Here is a 23,448-nt window from a genome sequence, read left to right as displayed (position 1 = left end):
CAGAAGTTATCACCTTTACTGTGAAAGCCCTGCTGTGCTGCAATACATAACAGCCATACACTTTCAGAACAGTACAGGGTGGGGCATTTATATAGATACACCTAAATTAAATGGGAATGGTTGGTGATATCAACTTCCTGTTTGTGGCACATTAGTATATGGGAGGGGGAAAACTTTTCCAGATGGGTGGTGACTATGGTGGCCATTTTGAAGTCGGCCATTTTGGATCCAACTTTATTTTTTTCAATGGGAAGAGGTTCATGTGACACATCAAACTTATTGAGAATTTCTTAAGAAAAACAATGGTGTGCTTGGTTTTAACGTAACTTTATTCTTTCATGAGTTTTTTACAAGTTTATGACCGCTTATAAAATGTGTTCAAACTGCTGCCCATTGTGTTGGATTGTCAATGCAACCCTCTTCTCCCACTCTTGACACACTGATAGCAACACCGCAGAAGAAATGCTAGCACAGGCTTCCAGTATCTGTTGTTTTAGATGCTGCACATCTCGTATCTTGATGGTATGGTGTGGTATATGATACAAATGGTACAAAGATAGTGGGGCCATTCTTTATCATTGGAAACCTCATTGCCACTGGATATCTGAAATTGCTACATGATGATGTGTTGCCCTCTTTATGCACTGAAGATGGCACGTTCCCTGAGTTTTTCCAACAAGATGGTCACCACCACATTATGGGTGTCAGGTCCGAGCATTCCTACATGAACAGTTTCCTGGAAAGTGGATTGGTCGTTGTGGGTCAGTTGAATGGCCACCAAGGTCTCCCAATCTGACCCCCTTAGACTTTTATCTTTGGGGTCATCTGAAGGCAATTGTCTATGTTGTTAAGATATGAGATGTGCAGCATCTGAAACAACAGATACTGGAAGCCTGTGCTAGCATTTCTTCTGCGGTGTTGCTATCAGTGTGTCAAGAGTGGGAGAAGAGGGTTGCATTGACAATCCAACACAATGGGCAGCACTTTGAACACATTTTATAAGTGGTCATAAACTTGTAAAAAACTCATGAAAGAATAAAGTTATGTTAAAACTAAGAACACCATTGTTTTTCTTTATGAAATTCTCAATAAGTTTGATGTCACATGACCCTCTTCCCATTGAAAAAAAAATAAAGTTGGATCCAAAATGGTCGCCATGGTCACCACCCATCTGGAAAAGTTTTCCCCCTCCCATATACTAATGTGCCACAAACAGGAAGTTGATATCACCAACCATTCCCATTTAATTTAGGTGTATCCATATAAATGGCCCACCCTGTATATACACAGACTTGTATGGATCTGCATGTATATTATATATATATATTGAGCGATATATGAAAACACGTATACATACAGATTATATACACTGTGTGCAGAATTATTAGGCAAGTTGTATTTTAGAGGATTATTTTTATTATTGATCAACAACTATGTTCTCAATCAACCCAAAAGACTCATAAATATCCAAGCTTAATATTTTTGGAAGTTGGAGTGGTTTTTTTTTTTAGATTTGGCTATCTTAGGAGGATATCTGTTTGTGCCAGTAACTATTACTGTGCAGAATTATTAGGCAACTTAATAAAAACCAAATATAATCCCATCTCACTTGTTTATTTTCACCAGGTAAACCAATATCAGTGCACAAAATTTAGAAATAAACATTTCTGACATGCAAAAACAAAAAAAATTAGCGATCAATATAGCCACTTTTCTTTATGATGACACTCAACAGCCTTCCATCCATAGATTCTGTCAGTTGCTTGATCTGTTTTCGATCAACATTGCGTGCAGCAGCCACCACAGCCTCCCAGACACTGTTCCCAGAGGTGTACTGTTTTATCTCCCTGTAGATCTCACATTTTATGATGGACCACAGGTTCTCTATGGGGTTCAGATCAGGTGAACAAGGGGGCCATATCATTATTTTATCCTCTTTTAGACCTTTACTGGCCAGCCACGCTGTGGAGTAGTTGGATGCATGTGATGGGGCATTGTCCTGCATGAAAATCATGTTTTTCTTGAACGATGCCGACTTCTTCCTGTACCACTCCTTGAAGTTGTCTTCCAGAAACTGGCAGTACGTCTGGGAGTTGAGCTTCACTCCATCCTCAACCCAAAAAGATCCCACAAGTTCATCTTTGATACCAGCCCATAACAGTACCCCACCTCCACCTTGCTGGCATCGGAGTGGAGCTCTCCGCCATTTACTGATCCAGCCTCTGGCCCATCAAGAGACACTCTCATTTCATCAGTCCATAAAACCTTTGAAAAATTTCTTGACCCATTCTTGACGTTATAGCTTATGTTTCTTGTTCAAAGGTGGTCGTTTTTCAGCCTTCCTTACCTTGGCCATGTCCCTGAGTATCGCACACCTTGTGCTTTTTGATACTCCAGTAACGTTGCAGCTCTGAAATATGGCAAAACTGGTGGCGAATGGCATCTTGGCAGCTTCACACTTGATTTTCCTCAATTCACGGGCAGTTATTTTGCGCCTTTTTTTGGCCAACACGCTTCTTGCGACCCTGTTGGCTATTTGCCATGAAACGCTTGATTGTTCGGTGATCACACTTCAAAAGTTTGGAAATTTCAAGACTGCTGTATCCCTCTGCAAGACATCTCACAATTGTGGACTTTTCAGAGCCCGTCAAATCTCTCTTCTGACCCATTTTGCCAAAGGAAAGGAAGTTGCCTAATAATTAAGCACACCTTATATAGGGTGTTGATGTCATTAGTCAGCACCCCTCCTCATTACAGAGATGCACATCACCAGATTTACTTAATTGGTAGTTGGCTCTCAAGCCTATGCAGCTTGGAGTAGGATAACATGTATAAAAAGTATCATGTGATCAAAATACGCATTTGCCTAATAATTCTGCACGCGGTGTATAGTGTATGCATGTGTATATAACTATATATAATCTGTATGTCTCTAATGTCAATAAATGCAGAGTTATCCACATTAATCTATCTATAAATAAACATACCCTGTACATTTATTTCGATGTGTGTACTATTTGTGGCATTTATTAAAAAGTTTGCACAGGATTAAAAAAAAGCCAGTAGCAGGAAACAATATAAAATGAACATAAAAAAGAATACTCACTTGGCAAATCCCTACTCTCTAGCACTGCTACTCGTAAGCGCTCAGCACTGGACTCAGAGTTATGTCCACGGAGAAATCCCTACAAGCCCAATGCTAAACACTCACCAACAATGCGTCACTCAGTCTGCGCCCCGGCCGGCATTGTGACATTTGTAATACTGTGACGTTCAGTTAGGCCACGTTCACACTATCAGTATTTGGTCAGTATTTTACATCAGTATTTCTAAGCCAAAACCAGGAGTGGATGAAAAATGCAGAAGTGGTGACGTGTTTCTATTATACTTTTCCTCTGATTGTTCCACTCCTGGTTTTGGCTTATAAATACTGAGGTAAAACACTGACCAAATACTGAATGTGTGAACGTGGTATTAGGGATGTGTGGTGTCTACGGCACGCCACTCCCTGGAGCTGAGCACCAATCAGAGGAATAAGCAGCACAGCCTTCATTTTCTTGCACCAGGAGGCAGCACCACTTATAGTTAGGAGATGCCACTTATCCCTGTCAGAAGTGCTCAGCAGATGTGCTTCCAACTTGCACCGTATATGTGCAGCGAATGTCGTGAAGGGGTTAAGAGTTTGTTAGGTATGCCCTGCAAATGTATCTATGGGCCGTGACATCGCCAATTTTTAATTTTTTTTATTGGTGGGGTGAAGGGCAGGCCAATTACAAGTGTAGTAGTTTAGTTTTAGGGTCTTATGATTTTTTTTTTTTTTTACCCCTCTGGCACAAATATAAAAATGCACGCACATAAACGCACGTATATTCCTAATGATATATACTGTGTATGTGTGTGTGTATGTATATATATATATATTTATTTACACGCTCACACACACTTGGACCGGGTTAGCCATAAGGTTATATGTAACATGTCATTTATATACAGTACATTCTGTGTTACTATAAATGTGCGTTTTTGTAAATGACCGCTCATGTAAACTGGTTTACAGGTTACCAAAGAGTAAACTGATCTGGGTAATCCATGCAGTGCTTTACTCTGTACGCTCAATCGCTGCCTGGCAACCAGCCTGTAATCAGAGGGCGTGTCTCATTAGAACACTGCACGCTGTGCTGCCAATCCCAAGATGGCCGCTCCCATACACTGTGATTCTATCAACATAATTCTTCTATTCACAGATATTATGCTTTCAAAGGGGATTTATTTATACATACAGTCTCCTTACTATGATATATGCCAACATGTGTAAAGGTGATAGGTCCTCTTTAAGTCTTGTGGAGTCCATGCCTTAATCGGTTAACTCTTTGCCAGATTAATGGGCACCTACATAATATTAGGCAAGGTGGTGTTATTTAATGCCATTGATGATCGGAGTATACGGTATATTATTGTGTTTTTTGTTGTGTTAATTCCAATTTTGCTTGAATATTATCTTTGGTTTCTTCAGGGTAAAGGATGTCAAGAATTCTGCCAATGTTACTATGGGCTACAGAGGCAGTTTAGAGTAACAAAATTGTCTCCAGCAATGGGCTACACGTTCAGACTTGCTGCGAAAAATGACATGGGCATGAGGTAAGGGCCTGTCCATACAGAATAATGCAGATGCTCTCCCAGGTCCTCACTGTGCTCATCGGTGAAGGTTTCCATGTTTTCTTTTCTTTCTCAGCGGTTTTAGTGAAGAAGTTCTGTTCTACACCTCAGGCAGTGCTCCGACAGTGCCAGCAAGTCCAATACTCATTAAAGCTGGAATTAGCTGGTTGTCACTGCAGTGGACTAAACCCTCAGGTACACCGTCTGATGAAGGGATTTCTTATATTTTGGAAATGGAAGACGACAACTCGGTATGTTTGAGTAAGAAAAAAAATTACTAAAGTGGTTAAAATAATCATTTAGGGAATAAATATAAAATATATATATCTTTTAGCATTGGCCTAATGACTTTGAGGGTATGTGCCCACGATGCAGAAATGAAGCAGAAAATTTCAGCAGCATTTCTGCGTGTTCTTGGCAGTGAAAAGCGCTTGTGGATTTTGCACGCGTTTTTGCACCGTTTTTCAAATGCATTAGGACCTCAAATCTGCATGCAGAAACGCACAAATAATGGACATGCTGCGGATTTTTTTCATGGGCACAGAACATGCAGATTTTCATTGGGGATCATGGGGCACGGATTACCAAGCGTTTACGCTGCGGAAATTCCGCAGCAAAAACGCTTGAAAAACGCATAGTGGGCACACAGCCTAAGGGTTTGTCTGATATATTTTGGGGTAGAGCTGTGAATTTTGATCATTGTTCTGCCTAATTGGATACACTATTTGAACCTGCTGTGCTTCTCTATTTTGTTGGATGAAAAAGACCTGTGACAGGTCGTGACGTCGCATCCTGTGTTTGAACTTTATCACCTCCTGGATGCTCACTGCTATTTTCCTTTAAAGGGAACCTGTCACCTGAAAAAAAAACACTATTAACCTGCTGGTTAATAGCGTTACTAACCTGCCCGGCGCCTGCACGTAGCCAAACGATGTGGGGAGAAAATTAACGTGATTTTCCCCCGGCAGCTTTCTGGTTTCAGTCACGGGGGCGATGCCGGTTCATTCAATGCTCTGAGTATACAGAGCGGCGGTTGTATCCCCAGCCCTGACTGACACTCGCTCTGCATTAGGACTGGCTGTCAGTCGGGGGCGCCGTTACAGGCGCTGCTGTGTATACTCAGAGCTGTGACTGAATCTGCGCCGCCCCTGTGACTGAATCTGAATACTGGCGGGGAGAATAAAGTTCATTTTCTCCCTGCAGTGTTCGGCTAAGTGCAGACGGGTAGGTTAGTAACGCTATTAACCTGGATGTGTAACCACTGCAGTCAATCACTGGCCACAGCAGTGACCAACACGTCCTTACATGAGCCAGTAATTATTGATAAAGAGAGAACAGAAACTACAGAAATCTTCTCGGGACCCAATAGTCCTCAAAGTAGGAGTGGCAGGGTGGGTGCAGTTAGGGGGATTGCTACTTCTTTATATAACACCATCTTTAGTGTTGTTTTTTTATTTTTTTAATTAAGGGTTATATATTGATGTGCTTTTTGCAAGCAGAATTCCAAAGTACCTTCCAACATATGAATATTTTAATGTTCATAGCTAATTATCTTGACTTTATAATAATCCCAAGGCTATGTTCACACATCACTTTTTGCTGCTTTTTTTCTGCAGCCAAACCCTGATCTTTTGGTAGTAAAAAAAAAAAAGCTGTAGATAATAAGCAGAAGGTTTTTCTGCATTTTTGCTGCGTTTTTCAGGATTCCAAAGTTCAGCTTTGCTTCTACCATGCAAGCATGGTATTGGGCCACCAATGCAAGACATATGTGAAACCATAATCATTTTTGGAAAAAAGGGCAATTTTATCAAATTTATTTTGTGAAAAAATAGTTAATTTGAGTTCATGACAAAATACAAAATTGCAAATCTAAAAACAGCGGGGGTAGTTGAATTGGTCCAGTATAGTGTACCTAAGACATTAGCAGAGCATGGAGTTGGTCTGGTATTGTTCAATTTCACACATTGGTTGGGCATTGAGTTGGTAAGGCTTTGTTTACTTTTTTACATATCACTAATTTAATTAAACTGTACTAATACTTTAATTATGCTGCTTTTGCAGAGCCAAGATGTATAAATAACTCATGTTTAATGTTTCTTAAGGTTGGGGAGTGGAGAACTGTGTTGTTGTTTTGTTTTTTTTTTACCTTTGTGAAAATCTTAATAAAAAACATTTGATTTAAAAACAGCCATGCTCCTGTGAGGACACTTAAGACATTTTGGTTTAAATAACAAAAATAAATGGGTTTCACATCCTGGTGTACCTCCATATTTTTTTTTTCACTTAAAACTGTACAAAAACTGATGGCAACGTTTTTACTGCTTTTTTGCACTTACTCATTGCTTTCTATGGGTGCAAAAACGCTGACATGTTGCAGTTCTCAAAAAAGCAGCAGTTTTCCTATTCAGTCAGGAAAAAAAAACAAACGTATGCATGAGATTTCTGAAATCTCATAGCTTTTGCTGGTACTGTAAAAAGCCGCTTTTAATTTGCATAAAAAAAAGGAGCAAAAAAAAACGCAGCAAAAATGCAGTGTGTGAACATAGCCTAAGGATGTGGATCTCTTTATAGAAAATGCTCAGTGACACGAGAGTTATAAATTGCAGCTGTTTCATTCCTGTAAACCATAGTTCTATAGTTCTCCAGAGTTTGGCTGCAGCGGTCACATGTCCACATGTTATGCCATGCATTGCTCACCTTCATTAACCATATCCTTTGCTATTGTTGTCACTGCCAGGAAAATTAATGTAAAGTACATGGCCGGGCCTTCTCTATTCATTCTCCATCTGGGTGTGGTGTCCAGTATTTGCCTCCCTAAGGGGCTCAAAGAATCCCTTGTCTCCATATAAATAAAGCCTAAATGTAGGACCCGCATCTATTAGACATATATCTTATCCTGTGTGGTAGTGTTGTAGATGGGGAAATGTTTGTGAGCTTTATTGGGCACAGATGTGGATCCTGTTTTTTTTGCTGAAGGATGATTTTATACTCTATTAATCACCTGCTTTAAAGGGGTTTTCCACCACATTTACAATGAAGGTCCTGGGGGTGCATGAAGATAAAAAAAAATAAATTGCCTTTTGTTACGCATTCACAGTATGAATGTCCTTTCCAACTGTTGACATCAAAATCGGGCGTGGGAGCGTCACGTTACGGCTGCAGCAAATCAGTGGCGGCAGCCTTCTCATTCTGTGGAAATAGGCAACCACCACAGGTTTCAAAAAGAAAACAGACCCCTGACCAGACCCACTTATCTCCCCTGGGTGCTGCAGCATTAGTACAGTGGCAGCACCCAGGGGAGAAGAAAACAAGGAGTGGTGAGGGATGCTGGCAATGACATTATATAGTATATTGACTTGCATATAGTATGTCTCAAGCCCACTAAATAACGGCATGTGTAACATCCTCATAAGTATGTGCCACTGCATGAGTTACCATATAGTATATGTATGTCAGTTGCCATGTTTCGTAATGGAAGGTGTATCTGCAACTCTAACCTCAGGATACACTACTGATCCTTCCTTTTTCTCAAAACTTGTGATGCATTTGTCATGTGATAAAGGACAGTCTACATTAAAGGGGTTGTCTGGGATTGACATATTGGTGACCTTTATCGACCTTTCAAGTGAATAGGAACTGATCTGCAGCATTGAGGCCAGGCCAATAAGCAGTGCACGGAGCTGTTGTACACATCACCTAGATCTGAGATGGTTGGGGAGGATGCCAGGTGTCGGGCCCCATCTCATATTGATGACCTATCTGATGGATTGTTAATCCTTATGTCAGTCCAGGACAACCCCTTGAAGATTTTCTTTCTTGGTAGTGAAGCATAGTCAGTGCATACACCGGCAGTGAAGCATAGTCAGTGCATGCGCCGGCAGTGAAGCATAGTCAGTGCATGCGCCGGCAGTGAAGCATAGTCAGTGCATGCGCCGGCAGTGAAGCATAGTCAGTGCATGCGCCGGCAGTGAAGCATAGTCAGTGCATGCGCCGGCAGTGAAGCATAGTCAGTGCATGCGCCGGCAGTGAAGCATAGTCAGTGCATGCGCCGGCAGTGAGGCATAGTCAGTGCATGCGCCGGCAGTGAGGCATAGTCAGTGCATGCGCCGGCAGTGAGGCATAGTCAGTGCATGCGCCGGCAGTGAAGGAATTCATATCTACGGCAACTCTTGTAGCAGTACAGTTGTATAATCCTAGCCGTATTATCATCACCATTATAGGATGGCTCGTGCTGCTACACCAATTTCTTACTGTAGTATAATAACATTATGTGAAAAGGACATTGCTTTGCTTAGCAACAGATGCGATAATTATTCCATTCTCTTACACATTAAATTGACTTTATTGAAGTTATTAGAGAACAGAGGAGAATATGAGGTGAGACAATCGTGTTCTCAGCAGCTCTGGTCAGATATAGATATATATCACTCTCTGTAATAAATGAATAGCTTAGCTACAGTCCCACATTTTACACTGTATTAGTATATTGAGACCGTAAGCTGCCCAAACCAAATCCTAAAACTTGTGTGGCCTGTGGCTTTAGATTTTGCCCCATGTAAAAGAGGAGGTTGGAAAGCTATTCTAGTCAATCCATAACTTATTTTTATCAATATACCTAATTATATAATAATTGTGTTGTTTTTTTTATTTATGAAGCTGCATTTTTGCAATAAATTTCTGAGACATCTTATTGTTTTATTTTCTTAGGGCTATGGATTCAAGCCAAAATATAATGGAGATGATCTTACATTCACAGCAATGAACCTGAGGCGCAGCACAAAGTACAAGTTCAGGGTATGTGCGTTCCTCTGTATATTTTGGTCTGTATTGGGGTCATTTATGGCTTTCCATCAGAGGCTAGTCACGATTTAACATGCCAAATGGGCTGTATGAGTACCAAATCTCAAGCATTTACGGCATATCCTCAGGATACGGCATGTAATAGGATATCCATATATTACTGCAAGCTTAGCATTTAATCAGCCCACCGGTCTCAGTCCTGATTCACTTGTATGCCGTTTATAGAACAAGGGGAAGCCGCTGGATGTCGGGAACGGTTTATTTCTAGTTGAAATATTAAAAATTTGAAAGGCAAAGACTAATCAGTCTGATCCATATTTGCCCATGCTGCAACGCTTTTCTTGTCTGTGGATCCCTTTGAAATTATAAGGATTCTCCAGTCAGATTGTAATGTTTATGGCCATTTGTAAGGTAGATATGACTGCTGATTATTCTCCGCTTCCTCTTCCATCTCGTAGCTCTATCAGAGGTGCAAAGAACTGAGACTTTGAAAAAATTTTGTGTTGATGGCCCGGGTAATTTTCTTTAACTTTAAAAATATGTATGTTAAAAATAAATATATGTATTATTTGTAATTCCCGTTCACTGTAAAACATGGAGCCAATAATAATTACCATATCCGATCTGAACACCGGATAAATAAAACTTAAGTAGTATCTCCTGTTTACACTGTTGGCTTAAAGCAACACTAAACTTTAGGAAAAACAGAAAAAAATTCTTCTATTCATCTCCTCCTTTTGAGTTTTAAAACTGGCCATACATTTTTAGATAGTGGTTGGTCTTCCTGGCCTCCCCATATGCTTCAGCCAAGCATGCACATTTTTTAAATAGGGAGAAAGGAGTAAGTGACTGTAAGCATTTCTCCTTTGTGAACAAAATGATCAGGCATGTTAAAATTGAGAAGCCCTATCCTTTATTCATCCCACATCAACATCACAGTGAGAGAATAGGCACAAAGACTGACAGAATGTGCTTCAGCTTCCTAGTAAGTGTTTATACAACTCAGAAGAGTTGGATTCACTGCTTTACTGGTTAGCACTGCTGTATAATGCCCTCCATGTTGTCTCTGAACATATACTATATAGAGCAGGACTCCTTCAATGTATAAGGGATATATCAGAGCAGCTGTTCTGGTAAACAAATACAGGATACAGTTCATTCATATTATGGCCAGAGACGGTGTTATTTCTCAAGTACACCCACAATCGCTATTTCTGAAAGGACAGGTACATGTAAAGACTCTTTTCTTTCTCAGTTTTCCACCTGAAAATATAGGAGATCAGCGGGAAATTATAACTTGTATTCTGTTTTTTGCTTTTGTAATTCCTTTAAAGGTTAGGTTAAGCTTTCCTTTTAAAGGAGTATTCTATAGTTATTAAATTGCTTTAGTTAGACAGCATGGAAATAAGCAAGTTTGCAATTTATTTGCTTTTTCGATCTGGTGTCATTTTCCTGTAATGAGAGCTTTTATCTTTCATAGTGTGCAACTGGCTCCCATGGAGCTCGGCCACTAGTGCCTGCTCAGACCCTGAGAGTGCGCAATAGTTACATTTCAGACGAGAGGTTAACTCCTAACATACTAGCCATCTCTTTCCAGCCCATTGATCTCTAAACAGCAGTTAGCTGCTCACCTCCCTTTCCACCCCCTGACAAGCTGCTGTTACAAATCTGTCAAAATCACCTGCACCCACAATCAGCTGCTTCCAGAACAGGTCTCCTAATCACAGCTCTCACTTTTCTGAGTGGTGTGCTCGCTCAAATTCCCTGTCATCTCTGTGTAAATATAGCGATAGCTGTGTACTCCCCAGAACAAATCACTGATAGCTGAATCTGTTATAGCAGAACTTTATGCTGAGGTTCTTAGTTCTACAAATTCTACAGCTCTGCTATTTACAAGAACCGTCACTCAAGGAAGAGAGCCCGCCCTGCCGCATACCAAGAAGTGAAAGAGACTGGAAAGCTGCTGTTCAAGAGACAACTTGGGAATAACTCTTTAAGCTTATGTAAAAAATAATACTAGAGCACTTTCTTTTTCCCAATTAATCTGCCCCCGTAGACCAAATGTTCCTGGAAGTTGCATGCAAGCAAATCCTTTTGTTACATTTACATTGTTTGACAATCTGCCCTGCAGTGTAATGTGTTTGTTCAGCTATAAGCATCGTGCACCTGTTAGTTATGTCTTCCAATATTCAATCTGGAACCCTAATTCTAGGTTATTGCATATAACTCAGAAGGGAAGAGCGGTCCAAGTGAGGTGGTGGAGTTTGTGACCCTTCCAGACAGGCCAGGTGCACCATCTAAACCTACTGTGAAAGGAAAGGTCCATGCACAAAACTTCCGCATAGTTTGGGGTAAGTGCTGCTGGTTTCATTTGTTCTAGGTTATATCTGAGCACAGATTTGAAGTTTTATACAGAATTATAACGTAATCTGTATGAAGTAGAAACATAACTTTGTAAGTACATTGCATTACTTATTTTGCAATACTCTTGAGCTGTATTATATCCCATAGATGCATTTACAGCTTTGCCAGTTGGCTCTGATCAAGCATCCAATAACCCAAACTAACAGCAACATAGGGAAAATTTCATCTGAATCCATCTTATGCAGGCATTCAGCCACCAAGAAAAGCAGAAATATCATCCAACGGATATGTAACTGCAGCTGTGGATTATAATACAGACCGTAACTTGCTATATGTAAATGGTAAATGCTGCAAGGTGAACATACAGCTTTACATGGACTGCTTGTATTGTTCACATTTTGCTTCCTTTAATAATTTTCTATAATTTGCTGTTATATAAATAAAGCTGACAATGTAGTATTTTTAGTATTGTACATACTAGTACATTATGGATTTATGTGTTATTCTCCTATACACTCGCTGCTAGTGACATCTATTGGATCTGCTTACGATGGCCTATGGTTTGGGAAAACAGACTGAACCCCATTGCAGGGTAAATACTTGGAATCTAGTTAACCTGTGGATTCCCTGCTCCAACTGACTTTGTTGAAAAATCTGTGTGATCCAGTTCACAAACCAAACTTATACATTCAAATGTATCTGTCTATGATGTGAACAGACGCCATGCATTTTGTATCCGTGGGCTGCCCATTACAAACAGACATGTGATTTCAGGCTGATGTGAAATCTTTATAAGAATGTTTTTATTTTTTTTTCCTGATTGAACAATGTAAAAATGTGTTTTTTTTCTCTTTAGATCCACCGAAAGATAACGGAGGATCAACAATTACTAAGTATATTGTAGAAATATCTGAAGAACAAAACGGTAATTAACTCATAATATGACTTTGCTACGGTATCAAGTATAGCTTTAAATGGCTATGTACAATTCTTTGTAAAATATAATGATATACACTCAAGTCATGAATCGTTTCCTGGCACAGTTCTCTACAATCTACAATTCCAGGCGTGAACTCACAATGATAGAATGCGTTACCCTACCCCTGCACCGAGTGTCCTCAGAATTAAAAATATTTTTTAAGGTTTCCCTCTTAATAATTAGTTTGGGAATCGCTGGTCCATTGTGATCCTGTCATCATCTCTTAGTTTGCTTTACCATACTGTCAGGATTTGATCGCCGGCACCAGAGGAGGCCGTACTACTCATGAACCCAATATACTTATAACTATATTACTTAGTAGCTCAGAACCCCGAGGTACATTTACACCACCCAATGTGCGGTGATAAGTTACATGTTTGCCAGTTGACATTCGTTTCACGCTTCAAATGTGCTCAGAATGATCAGTAATAAATTATTCAGTGCTCTTAGGTTGCCATTGTTCTCGGCAGCCCAGGTCTTGTTATACATGACAATGCACTGCCAAGGACGACGATCTTTTGGGCCAACCAGAAGATAATTTCACCCAGGAAACTCGTATTTTGCTCATTAGTTGGGTGATCAGCCGAATAAGTAGGAGTGCTCGTTTCCTGACAGTACAGTGAAAATGCAACTTAACACCACAATATTTTCTATGCAATTTAAAATCACAGACCATTTTCTCTCCAGTCTTGATGAGGGGGCGTGGTGGAGTCATACGCTCCTGATTTATGAAGAGGGTCATGTCTCTTCACAAATCAGGAGCGTCTTATTCGTTATGAATTAGACCAGCTGTGGCGTCACGCTCGCGCTGCACCCCCCTCACGCTCCAGTTCCGCCCATTTTGGTTTAGCTGGGAAAAATGCCAAAAGTTACAAACTTTGCTCCGCATCTCCAAGTTGCACCAAAACTTGGCAACTTTTCGAATCAATTTACAGCAGAATTCTGCCTAAATTGCTTTGATGAATCGGGGCCATAGTATTATTATTTATAAAGGTAGTAACCCTGCTCGACAACTTATTTTGTTCTTTTTATCCTGTTTAGTCCTTTTGTCGGTGTCTGCTCTGACATGTTGTTCTGTATTTGTATAACCATTCTTCTTTTGTTTCCTCTGTTTCTACATTTTGTATTTGTGGTAGGGCTGTACCACCACCTTTTGTGACGTGCGGTCTATTCATATAAAGCTATTCATTCCGCCCGATTAAGCATATTTTTAAGAGAGATTGTCTTTGTTAAATCATGTGTACAATACACTGTGATATTTCTCGTCTATCAGAGCTGATCAATGGATTTCCGCTTATGAGTGTATTACATTGACTCTAGGAAGCTTTGATGGTTAGTTGTGTATCTCAGAATCCTTGTTATAGCAGTTGTAGGAAGCCAGCACAGATGGCATTGAGACAATGGTTTGTGATTGGCACCAATCTAATCTTTCAGGAAACAATTGGGACACTGCGTACTCTGGGGTGGCGCGAGAACATGTGTGTGACCACCTGAGCCCTGGCTGCTCCTACAGGATTCGAGTTCTCTGCGGAAGTGAAGGTGGACAAAGCCCGGTATGGATTCCGAAATGTTCTTGATTAATCTGTTTGTAATGGTGATGCAGATGAGCTCTGGGGGAATGTATCAAAGGTTTTCTGGTGTCAACAAGTTGATGACAAAGTTTGGAGGTTTTTGAAATATTTATGACGATATCAACACGTTAAGGTAAATTATAGGGGGCAGGGACAGGTGAGCATTGACAGATTCTACTGTAATGTATGCAAGGAAACTGACAATTTATAGTGGTAATCTACACCTGCTCATAGCTAAAGGTTTTGGATTGGCGAACAAGACCGTATTCCTTGGCACACTCCATTCAAAGCATGTGTTACATACAGTGCAGGGTCTGAGAGGAACTTCAAAGAGCTATTCCTGTGTCATTCACTGTCCCCGCAGGGTTTGCACTAGGCATAAGACAGAGGATTTGTTTAGCCCAGAGTATTACTTTAAAGGGAACCTGTCAGTAGGATTTCACCTCCAAAACATGTAGCTCTTTCAAAGACAAATCCAGCAATACTTTTACCTAGACAGTCCGTTCCTCCATTACTGAGAAATAAGCGTTTGAGTTGCTGGGGTCCTGGGTTCAAATCCCACCAAGGACAACATCTGCAAGGAGTTTGTATGTTCTCCCAATGTTTGCGTGGGTTTCCTCCGGGTTCTCTGGTTTCCTCCCACACTCCAAAGACATACTGATAGGGAATCTAGATTGTGTGCCCCAATGGGGACAGTGCCGATAATGTCTGTAAAGTGCTGTAGAATTAATGGCGCTATATAAGTGAGTAAAATAAATAAAAATAAATAAAATGCAAATGACGCTGAAGAGCTATGGTAGATCTGAAGCCTCTGTCACTCCAGCTCTGTTCCCCACTCTGCTACGTCTCCTCCTGCTTTACTGACAGCCTCTATGCTGTGTGACTTCAGGCAAAGGAGTGTCAGTCATGCAGGAGGAGGTGGCGCTGGGCGGGCAATAGAGCTGGAGTGACAGAGGCTTCAGATTTACTAAAGTCCTTCAGCCTCATTTGCATATTGATTAAAGCTGTCTGACTTCTTAATAACTGAGGAATGGTGGACAGGAGATAAAGGTACTGCTGGACTTGTCTTTGAAAGTGCTACATGTACATTTAAATGTGTTTTGAGGAAGGGGGGGTGAAATTCTGCTGACAGATCCTCTCTAAGATGTTCCGCCATTATATCTGTCTGACTGAGTGTATGTGCACACGGTGCGGATTTGCTGCGGATTTGACGCTGCAGAATTTCTGCACCTTTTCTGCATCTGATATGCAAATTAGGTTACTTGCCGTTTTCGGTGCGGTTTTTACATGCGGTTTTGCCGCATGCGTTTTTTGATGCAGTTTTTATGCATGCGTTTTTCATGTCTTCATGTTGAAATTAGAGAATAGCTTTTCTTACACAAACTTTATTGATCATCATGTACCGTTTTTGTGTGCGTTTCCGTTGCGGAAACGCACACAAAACACACATGCGGTTTTTACGCATGCGGATTTTCCTTATCTAATGCAAGTCTATGGGGAAAATCCACCTTCGTTTCCGCAAGAGAAATAGACATTCTGCGGATCTGAAAAACGCACCTCATGTCCGTTTCCGCAGGTGCACAAAAACGCATAGTGGGCATGGGATTTCTAGAAATCCCATCCACTATGCTGTAACATCTGGATGCTGCGGTTTTGACGCTGCATAAAACGCAGCGTCAAAACCGCAGCAAATCCGCACCGTGTGCACATACCCTGACATATTTTTTCCTACTAGCCAAGGAAATCTTTCAAGTAGCAAACCTCAAATTTTTAGCACTGCTCTTTAAAAAAATAATATAAATTTTATTATTGGTTTACATTAAAGCAAAAGCAACCCTCCAGTTCGCATTCAAATGTTAACAATAAATGCCTAATAACCTTGCTAAACAACCTGGTGTCTTCCTCTTTAATATGTTATTTGGAGGTCTTCTCTGGTCTGGCCCATTTAAGAGCAGGAGGGATGTTTTAGTCTAGACTTGTACACACTGTTCTTTATTAACTAAAATTAGTAGTATTGTGTGAACATAGCCAATAATAATAATCACCGGGTGCAATAGATGTATTGTAGATGTATGTAAAATAGAGAACATATAAACAGAAACCGGCATATACAACAGACGCACACCATATATTTATTAAGTATAAAGAAATTACACAAAGATGAGCATTTCCGAAAAGTTTAAAAAAAAACAACTAAAAAGCAAACCTGATATTTACCACCAGTCACATAACCATATGATGGCATAAATAGTAAATGTGTTCACTATGTGCCTAAAAATGTATAAGTCACTAGATTGGAAAAGGGCTTGAAATTTCCAATGAAAGTCAGAAATAGAAATAATGTGGTGTCCAAATCTAAATAAGTGATACAAACAAGCCCACAATAGAGAGGTCCTGATGTATAGCATTGACGACATGGAGAAAACCCCATGCGTATTGCTGCAAACTGTGCAGCTTTATCAAGGGTATTTTGGTCCATTTTATTGTTATGTGACTTGTAAATATTATGTTGGCTTTATTTTATTCATTTGTTGTTGTTGTTTTATTTTTAATCTTTATGGAAATGCTTATCTTTGTGTAATCTCTTTACACTTAAAGGGAACCTGTCATCACGATTTAACCTCTTAAAGTAAAGGTATGGTCATAATAGCCCGTATATACTGATTTAATGGATACCTGTAGTGAAAAAATCCATAGCCTGGTTCTTGTTTAATTCCTCTTAGAGGTTTTGGTGCAATAGCCTCTTCGTGCATCGAGGTGGGACTGTGGGTAAGCGCCGGAGGCTGGTGGTCTCCAGCATAATGCCGCCAGAGGCGGCACATGCTCACATTAACCTCTGGTGGTCTCCTGCAAAATGGCAACTTATGTGTAGATCAACCGGCACCATTTTGCTGGAGAACGCCAAGACATGAATGTGCATGGGCTATGCTAGCGAGAAATTTAGAAAAGGAGGCTCATACATGGGCGGAGGGGCCATGGCAGAGCTGAAGACCCTACCCAGAGTCCTGCCCTGATGCACGAAGAGGTTATTGCACCAAAACTTCTAAAGTGAATGCCCACACCTTTACTTTAACAGGTTAAATTGTGATGACAGGTTCTCTTTAATATAAATATCTTTTGTTTAAAATGATTTTGGTGTGCCTACCGTTTGTTGTATATGCACTGCCCTTTATTAGTCTCATACACCACACCTGCTGTTAGGTGGACCAGCCTTGAGGGGGCTTCTCAGACCCCCATAGCACGGTGTGTATACAGAATGCTGGCAGCCATAATATATACATAAAGCGAGGTCTGGGATTCAGGAATTCCACCAGAAACAATAAAAAGCAGAGCACCAACTAATTTAATTATTCCTTTTGCATTTATTATAAAATTTTTATCATCAGGTGGAGGGTTTCTTTAAAATCCCTCAGCAGAATGACATATTACATTCGTAGATCCATAATCACTAATTTGAACCGTTTTATACCCCACTGTGTAACCTACAGTAACGTTGGGGAATATGGTTTTACCACTTATGTTATAGGCCAATAATTGTGATATAACAAGTTAATATTGCTAGTGGCTGTAAGTAATGCCTCGGCCATGATGGGGCCAAAGCAAAGACACTGTTCAGTTCTGATCAAATTATTCCCTCCACCCAATGCAGAATTTATACCCCACAATATGACCATTGAGGTGGTGGCCATGGAGAATGGTCCATGATTGTAGGTCCTTAATGGGGTTCTCTGCTGCGGACCATCTCTACATGTTGGAAACGTTCATTGACAATTGACGAGCTGATCACAAAGTGTTCCCTTGCTGGGACCCCGAGAAATCAGCTGTAATCTGTGGGCAAACTTGGTGGAAAGCATTCTGTTTCCCTGCAGCACCACCACAGGAGAGATTAAGTATTGCACTGTACCGCTGCAGATTGATAGATTGGCTGTGTGTCCAGGTCCTCCAGAAATAGAGGTGCTCTTTGTAACCATTCTTCACAGCTGGTGTACCACAAAAATAAAGATACACTTTTTAGTCCAGCAATTGTCAGTTTGGTTTGTAGAAGCTGAGCTTTTAATTATTAGGGTTATTTTTTGTCACTACTTAAGGTTTCAGAGACTTTGACAGTACAGACCCCAGCTGTGATACCTGGACCTTGCCAGCCACCAAGACTCCAAGGAAGACCACGGGCAAGAGAAGTCCCGTTACGATGGGGTAATGTTGGCAGCATTCAAATTTACCTGCAAAACACAAAACATCTTAAAACTCTGTGTTGTGCAATTCCTCTCTGATTCCTCCTGTAAATGTATAATTAAATTACAATAGGATGTATCCCCACACACTCCAAGACTGTCCATTGTTATACTTGTGTTGTTGGTACACATCCTTTTTTACAAATATAATTGAAACATCCGGATGGAATAACAGAGGAAAAGCTGATCCAGAATTGTTATTTTATGAGCAATGGGACCATTCATGAGAGCTCTCAGGCCTCCTTTAAATGTTTATGGCAAAATATTTTTATTTTTTCTTAGTGGTGTTCCTTTGAATTTTAAGAAAATGAATTATTTTTTAAATTATTTTGTTAGGTTAAATTTGTTTTATATTTTTATCATTATGAAAAAATGTTGTTTTTTTCTGCAATATACTGACCCAGGCCTTATTTGTTTGTATAGAAGTGTTATCTGAGCATGCCTTAATCTGGGCAAAGGTCACTGAAGGGAGGAGAAGGTTAGCTGTAACATCACCTGCTGTGAACGGTGGAGCCTGCTATAGCTACTGCATATATTGGTGTTACCAGTCATCATAAGCCTGTCTGTGCTGATAATGAGACTTCTGAAAAGTCTTCTGTAGAAATTAGGAAGAATGAGTCTAGTAAAAGGCCTAGTGGCCAGTGTAAAAGGTCAGCTAATTCAATTAACTTACAGATATGGGGTTAATCTGCAGATTAATAGTGTTAGGAAGGTGCCCGGCCGCCATACTAAAAGTGCGGCACCTGAGAGAAAATGAACTTTATTCCTCCCGGGAGCTGTCGACCTTCTGTCAGAGAGGCGTACCGGTGCAGCTACAGTCACCGCTCAGTACATAGTAAGCACGCCCCAACACTTTGACTAACACAGCTGTACTCTGAAATGCTATAATATGCAAACGTTGAATATATGAAATTGGAATTGCATTACTGCTATAGAAAAAGTTATAAAATGAAGATACTTAGTGCACAAACTGACCAGTTCATATGAGCCCATCAGGCACGGCAAGGTGTACCCCTTATGATGGGACCATAACCTTATATACCTCTCCCGGGCTGAAAGCCTACATTTTTAAGGGTAGGCAAGATCCAGCTCTAATTAAAAACACCTTAGGCTGATGGAAGGAGCTCAGTCAGAAAGGAGTATGCTTCGACTGACAGCCGCTGGCTCCCGGGAGCTGCAGGTTAATAGCGTTATTGACCTAAAAGGATGACCTTTAAACAAGATTATTTTCTGATGACTCATTCCCTTTAACATCCTGCTTGTATATTAGGTCACATATCTTGAACCTTGTTCTCTTTAATCTAACACATCTTTATATATGCATGTGTATATATTTCTTGCCCATCATATACAGAAATGTTACTTTTTATGCCTACAGCGCCCCCTCCAGTAGATGGTGGATCCCCAGTCACCTGCTACTGCCTGGAGATGTCTGCTTGTGAAGGTGAACAGAGGGAGGTATACCAGGGAAATGACATGGAGCACACAGTTTGTGGTCTTCTTCCAGGAAAAGGTTACAGCTTCCGGATACGTGCAGCAAACAAAGCTGGGGTGCGTATATTTCTGCACTATGAGTTGTCATTTTGCATCAGGTTCTGAAAATTTTTGGTGGTGGTCATCCTGATCGCTACTTTTCATATAGATCCCGGAACTCATGGATTAGCTTTAGTGGAAGTATTCATCCAATATAAAGTTTAATTCATCCCTGTATAAGTAAAGCTTCATAGACTATGAACACCCTGCACATGTGCAATCGTCTATCCCAAACCTCTCCATCTTTGCTGCCAGATTCTTCTCGGCTGAAAGATCCGACAAGGCGACATAGGACTCATTATTCTGATAGATGTGGGGTGTATCATAAAATTCTATAGTCAGGTAGGGATGTAGGAAATAAGCGATAAAACAGTGAGGCATCTACCAGCAATCAACTCTGCTCCCTATGGAAAAATGCAATGGTCATAGCCTATAGATGTTTATGCTTAAAAATTATTGTAAAAGTTGTGTACTTGCTCTATGGCACTTTCTGATACCATTTAGGTAGTTGTAATTTTAATGTTTAGTATTTTATTAATAAAACCATAAATGTTTTATGTATTCTATAGTTTGGACCATTTTCTGAAAAGAGTGAAATTACAACCGCACCAGGATCCCCAGATCAGTGCAAACCGCCTCAGATAAGCTGCAGATCTGCAACATGTGCACTTATACACTGGGAGGTAAGAGTATAAAATAAAATGGATGGCCTGTAGTCATAGCTGCAGGCCGCTTTTTGACCAAAAAAGTGAGTCTAAGGCTATGTGCCCACATAGCGTTCTTGTAGCGTTTTTGCGGTCGCGAAAACACTTGTAAAACCGTCTGCCGTGCAAAGCTATGTGAATTTGGATGTGCTGTGCACATGATGCGGTAATTAGCGCGCTGAATTCGCATTGCGTTGCATAACGCAGCATGACCATTTCTACCGCGATTACGCCGCAAATTTGCGGCCATTGAGGAACATTGAAACGCAGCAAACCCGCAGGTATATATGGATTTGCTGCGTTTCAATTAATTTCAATGGCCTCGAATTTGCGGCGTATTCGCGGTGCATGTGGTACCCAGGATGAAGAGGAGGAGACTACAACTCATCTCATCCCGGGCTACCACACGGTGAAAAAAAGAAATAAAAAAGTTAAAAATAAAAAAACCTATATACTCACCTCTCCGGTCTCCTCCCGGCCGCGTCCTCTCTCCTCGGCGTCCCGCGGTGTACTTGCAGGACCTGCGGTGACTTCATTTAATCAGCTGATGGTCACGCGACCGCGGACGTCAGCGGTCAGGTGATGGTCGCATGACCGTCAGCTGACTAAATGACGTCACCGCAGGTCCTGCCAGTACACCTCGGGACGCTGAAGAGAGAGGACGCGGCCGGGAGAAGACTGGAGAGGTGAGTATACAGTTTTTTTTTATTTTTAACTTTTTTTTTTAATACTATAGATGCTGCATTTAAAGCATCTAAGTTGGTCACACAATATAAATCCATGCCGGATGCATGGATTTATATATATTGTGTGACCAACTTGTCAAGCACTTTACGAAGTGATGCTCAAAATCGCTTGGAAAAGTGCTTGAAAAAACGCATGTAAAAACGCTGAAAAACGCTTCTCCCTGGCAGAAAAGACGCATGTAAATCTGCATGCATTTTTTCTGCCAGAGAGAGGCAAAAACGCTCTGCATCAAATCTGCATGGTGGGCACTAACCCTTATAATGGTTTATATTAATAGGAAACTGCAGTCACGGTGCAAAAGCCTTACTATATCTTAACAGTTAAAGGGGTTTCCGATTTTGAATAAACCCTTGTTCCTCGGCTGCAGTATATTTAAAAAAATTTTAAAAAAAAAAAAAAATTGTGCTTTACTCAACACCCCCCCCTGTTAAGTGCAGAGTCTCCGAGACTGCTTTCAGTGTCTGTTATTGGCAGCAGCACTGCAGCCGATACCACTCAGATCCACTGAGGTCAGTTATGTGGCCGTCAACTCTGGCACAGCCACTGCACTCAGTTATTGGATGCAGTCCTGTCAACATGACATCAGTGCTGGAGACCAGAACAGTCTCGGCGCTGGACCCAGGTAGGGTGAGAGAAGTACAGTTTGTTTTTGTTTTTTGTGTTTTTTAATAAACAAACTGCGGCTAGGGGAAAGGGGAGTTCTGAAACCAGATAACCATTTTAATGAATTGTTGATAGTCAGTGGTTAACAAGATTGACCTCTTGAAATAGTTAACAAAATTTCTGCTCGAGCCATAGCCTTTAAAAACACCTCCACAATAAGTGCTTAATTTACAACTTTTTCACCAAGTGCAATTCTTGTGGAAGCACAACCAGCGAATCAGATTGTGCTGAAACTGATTGTTCTCCCTCTATCCTTAAAATTTCAACCATCTCATTATCCCAGTTTCTACTTCTTATACCTATGAAACTTCAATAAACACTGGGAAGGATGGCACCAGAGAGATCACTCAGATCCCACCGCTGCCATCATATGTGACGAACCCGCACCTCGCCTCCCCGCCTGATGCCACTATTATGTCAGAGGGATCAAGCTTTATGGTCTCCCCACATGATGTTCCACACCCCCTGGGGACACGCAAGGTTAGCCTGGTACAGTTTTGCACAAGCACCCCCTGTCCATACAGGCCCAGGTAGACATAGGGAGTGAGAGGATGTGGCCCACACAGCCGCTGATGTGACACAACACTCGCTCACAACCCTGACAGGCTGAGAGGCCCCTTTCACGAACACCAGTGAGACAGAGCCCTGCCAGCCCGGTAGAACTGCCACCAGTTCCTCATTGCATATAAGCCCGGTCCATTAACGGGATTATATCGGGTCAGAAACCAGCCTCGGGAGCATGTGAAGTTAAAACCTAGAACACGGACGTGTGGATTTGTGGATCGAGATAAGAGCAGCCCAAGGTTAAATGATATATTTAATCGCCTTAAGGGCACACTAGACAAAACAATATATACACAATGGTTATACATATACAATGGTCAGATATGCAAATACGGGTAGTAAAAAAAAAATAAAAGCAGATGAAACATGTCAGTTACCGGTTTGATATTCGGCCATGTTAGCTGGGCCGCATGGGGACATGGGGTGCCAGCTAGTGCTGGTTCCAGTTCTTTCCAGCATGTTACTCGACGTGGCCCCCCCTTTGAAAGTGAACAGCAAGCATGACAAAGAGAGCGCAAGGCCTTACACAAGCCTTTGTCTCCTTGGTTGGTCACTCCTTTTTACGCCCCCAGGATTGTCCTTATCCCCCTTTCAACAGAAGGTCATTGGGCGGCGGTTCTGGCGCCATCGGAACC

At 41.1% G+C, this 23,448-nt stretch overlaps 1 protein-coding gene across 9 annotated transcripts in view; it reads left to right on the top strand.

The window, feature by feature from the left end:
* The window catches only part of FNDC3A (fibronectin type III domain containing 3A), a 313,016-nt gene that overhangs the window by 277,154 nt on the left and 12,414 nt on the right, over positions 1-23,448 (top strand). For all 9 annotated transcript variants that reach the window (XM_073662733.1, XM_073662747.1, XM_073662726.1 and 6 more), the window contains 9 exons: positions 4,514-4,638; positions 4,733-4,907; positions 9,364-9,450; positions 11,669-11,807; positions 12,677-12,745; positions 14,234-14,352; positions 18,459-18,564; positions 19,981-20,153; positions 20,705-20,818. In XM_073662733.1, coding sequence (XP_073518834.1) covers positions 4,514-4,638; positions 4,733-4,907; positions 9,364-9,450; positions 11,669-11,807; positions 12,677-12,745; positions 14,234-14,352; positions 18,459-18,564; positions 19,981-20,153; positions 20,705-20,818 — 1,107 coding nt within the window. The remainder of the gene's footprint in view (positions 1-4,513; positions 4,639-4,732; positions 4,908-9,363; positions 9,451-11,668; positions 11,808-12,676; positions 12,746-14,233; positions 14,353-18,458; positions 18,565-19,980; positions 20,154-20,704; positions 20,819-23,448) is intronic.

This window comes from Phyllobates terribilis, unplaced genomic scaffold (genome assembly GCF_046119375.1).
Source record: "Phyllobates terribilis strain yellow unplaced genomic scaffold, ASM4611937v1 Scaffold_2__4_contigs__length_985480577, whole genome shotgun sequence".
Taxonomy (NCBI): domain Eukaryota; kingdom Metazoa; phylum Chordata; class Amphibia; order Anura; family Dendrobatidae; genus Phyllobates; species Phyllobates terribilis.
The sequence above is the reverse complement of the archived record's forward strand: the minus strand, read 5'-3'. Positions and strand labels throughout refer to the sequence as shown.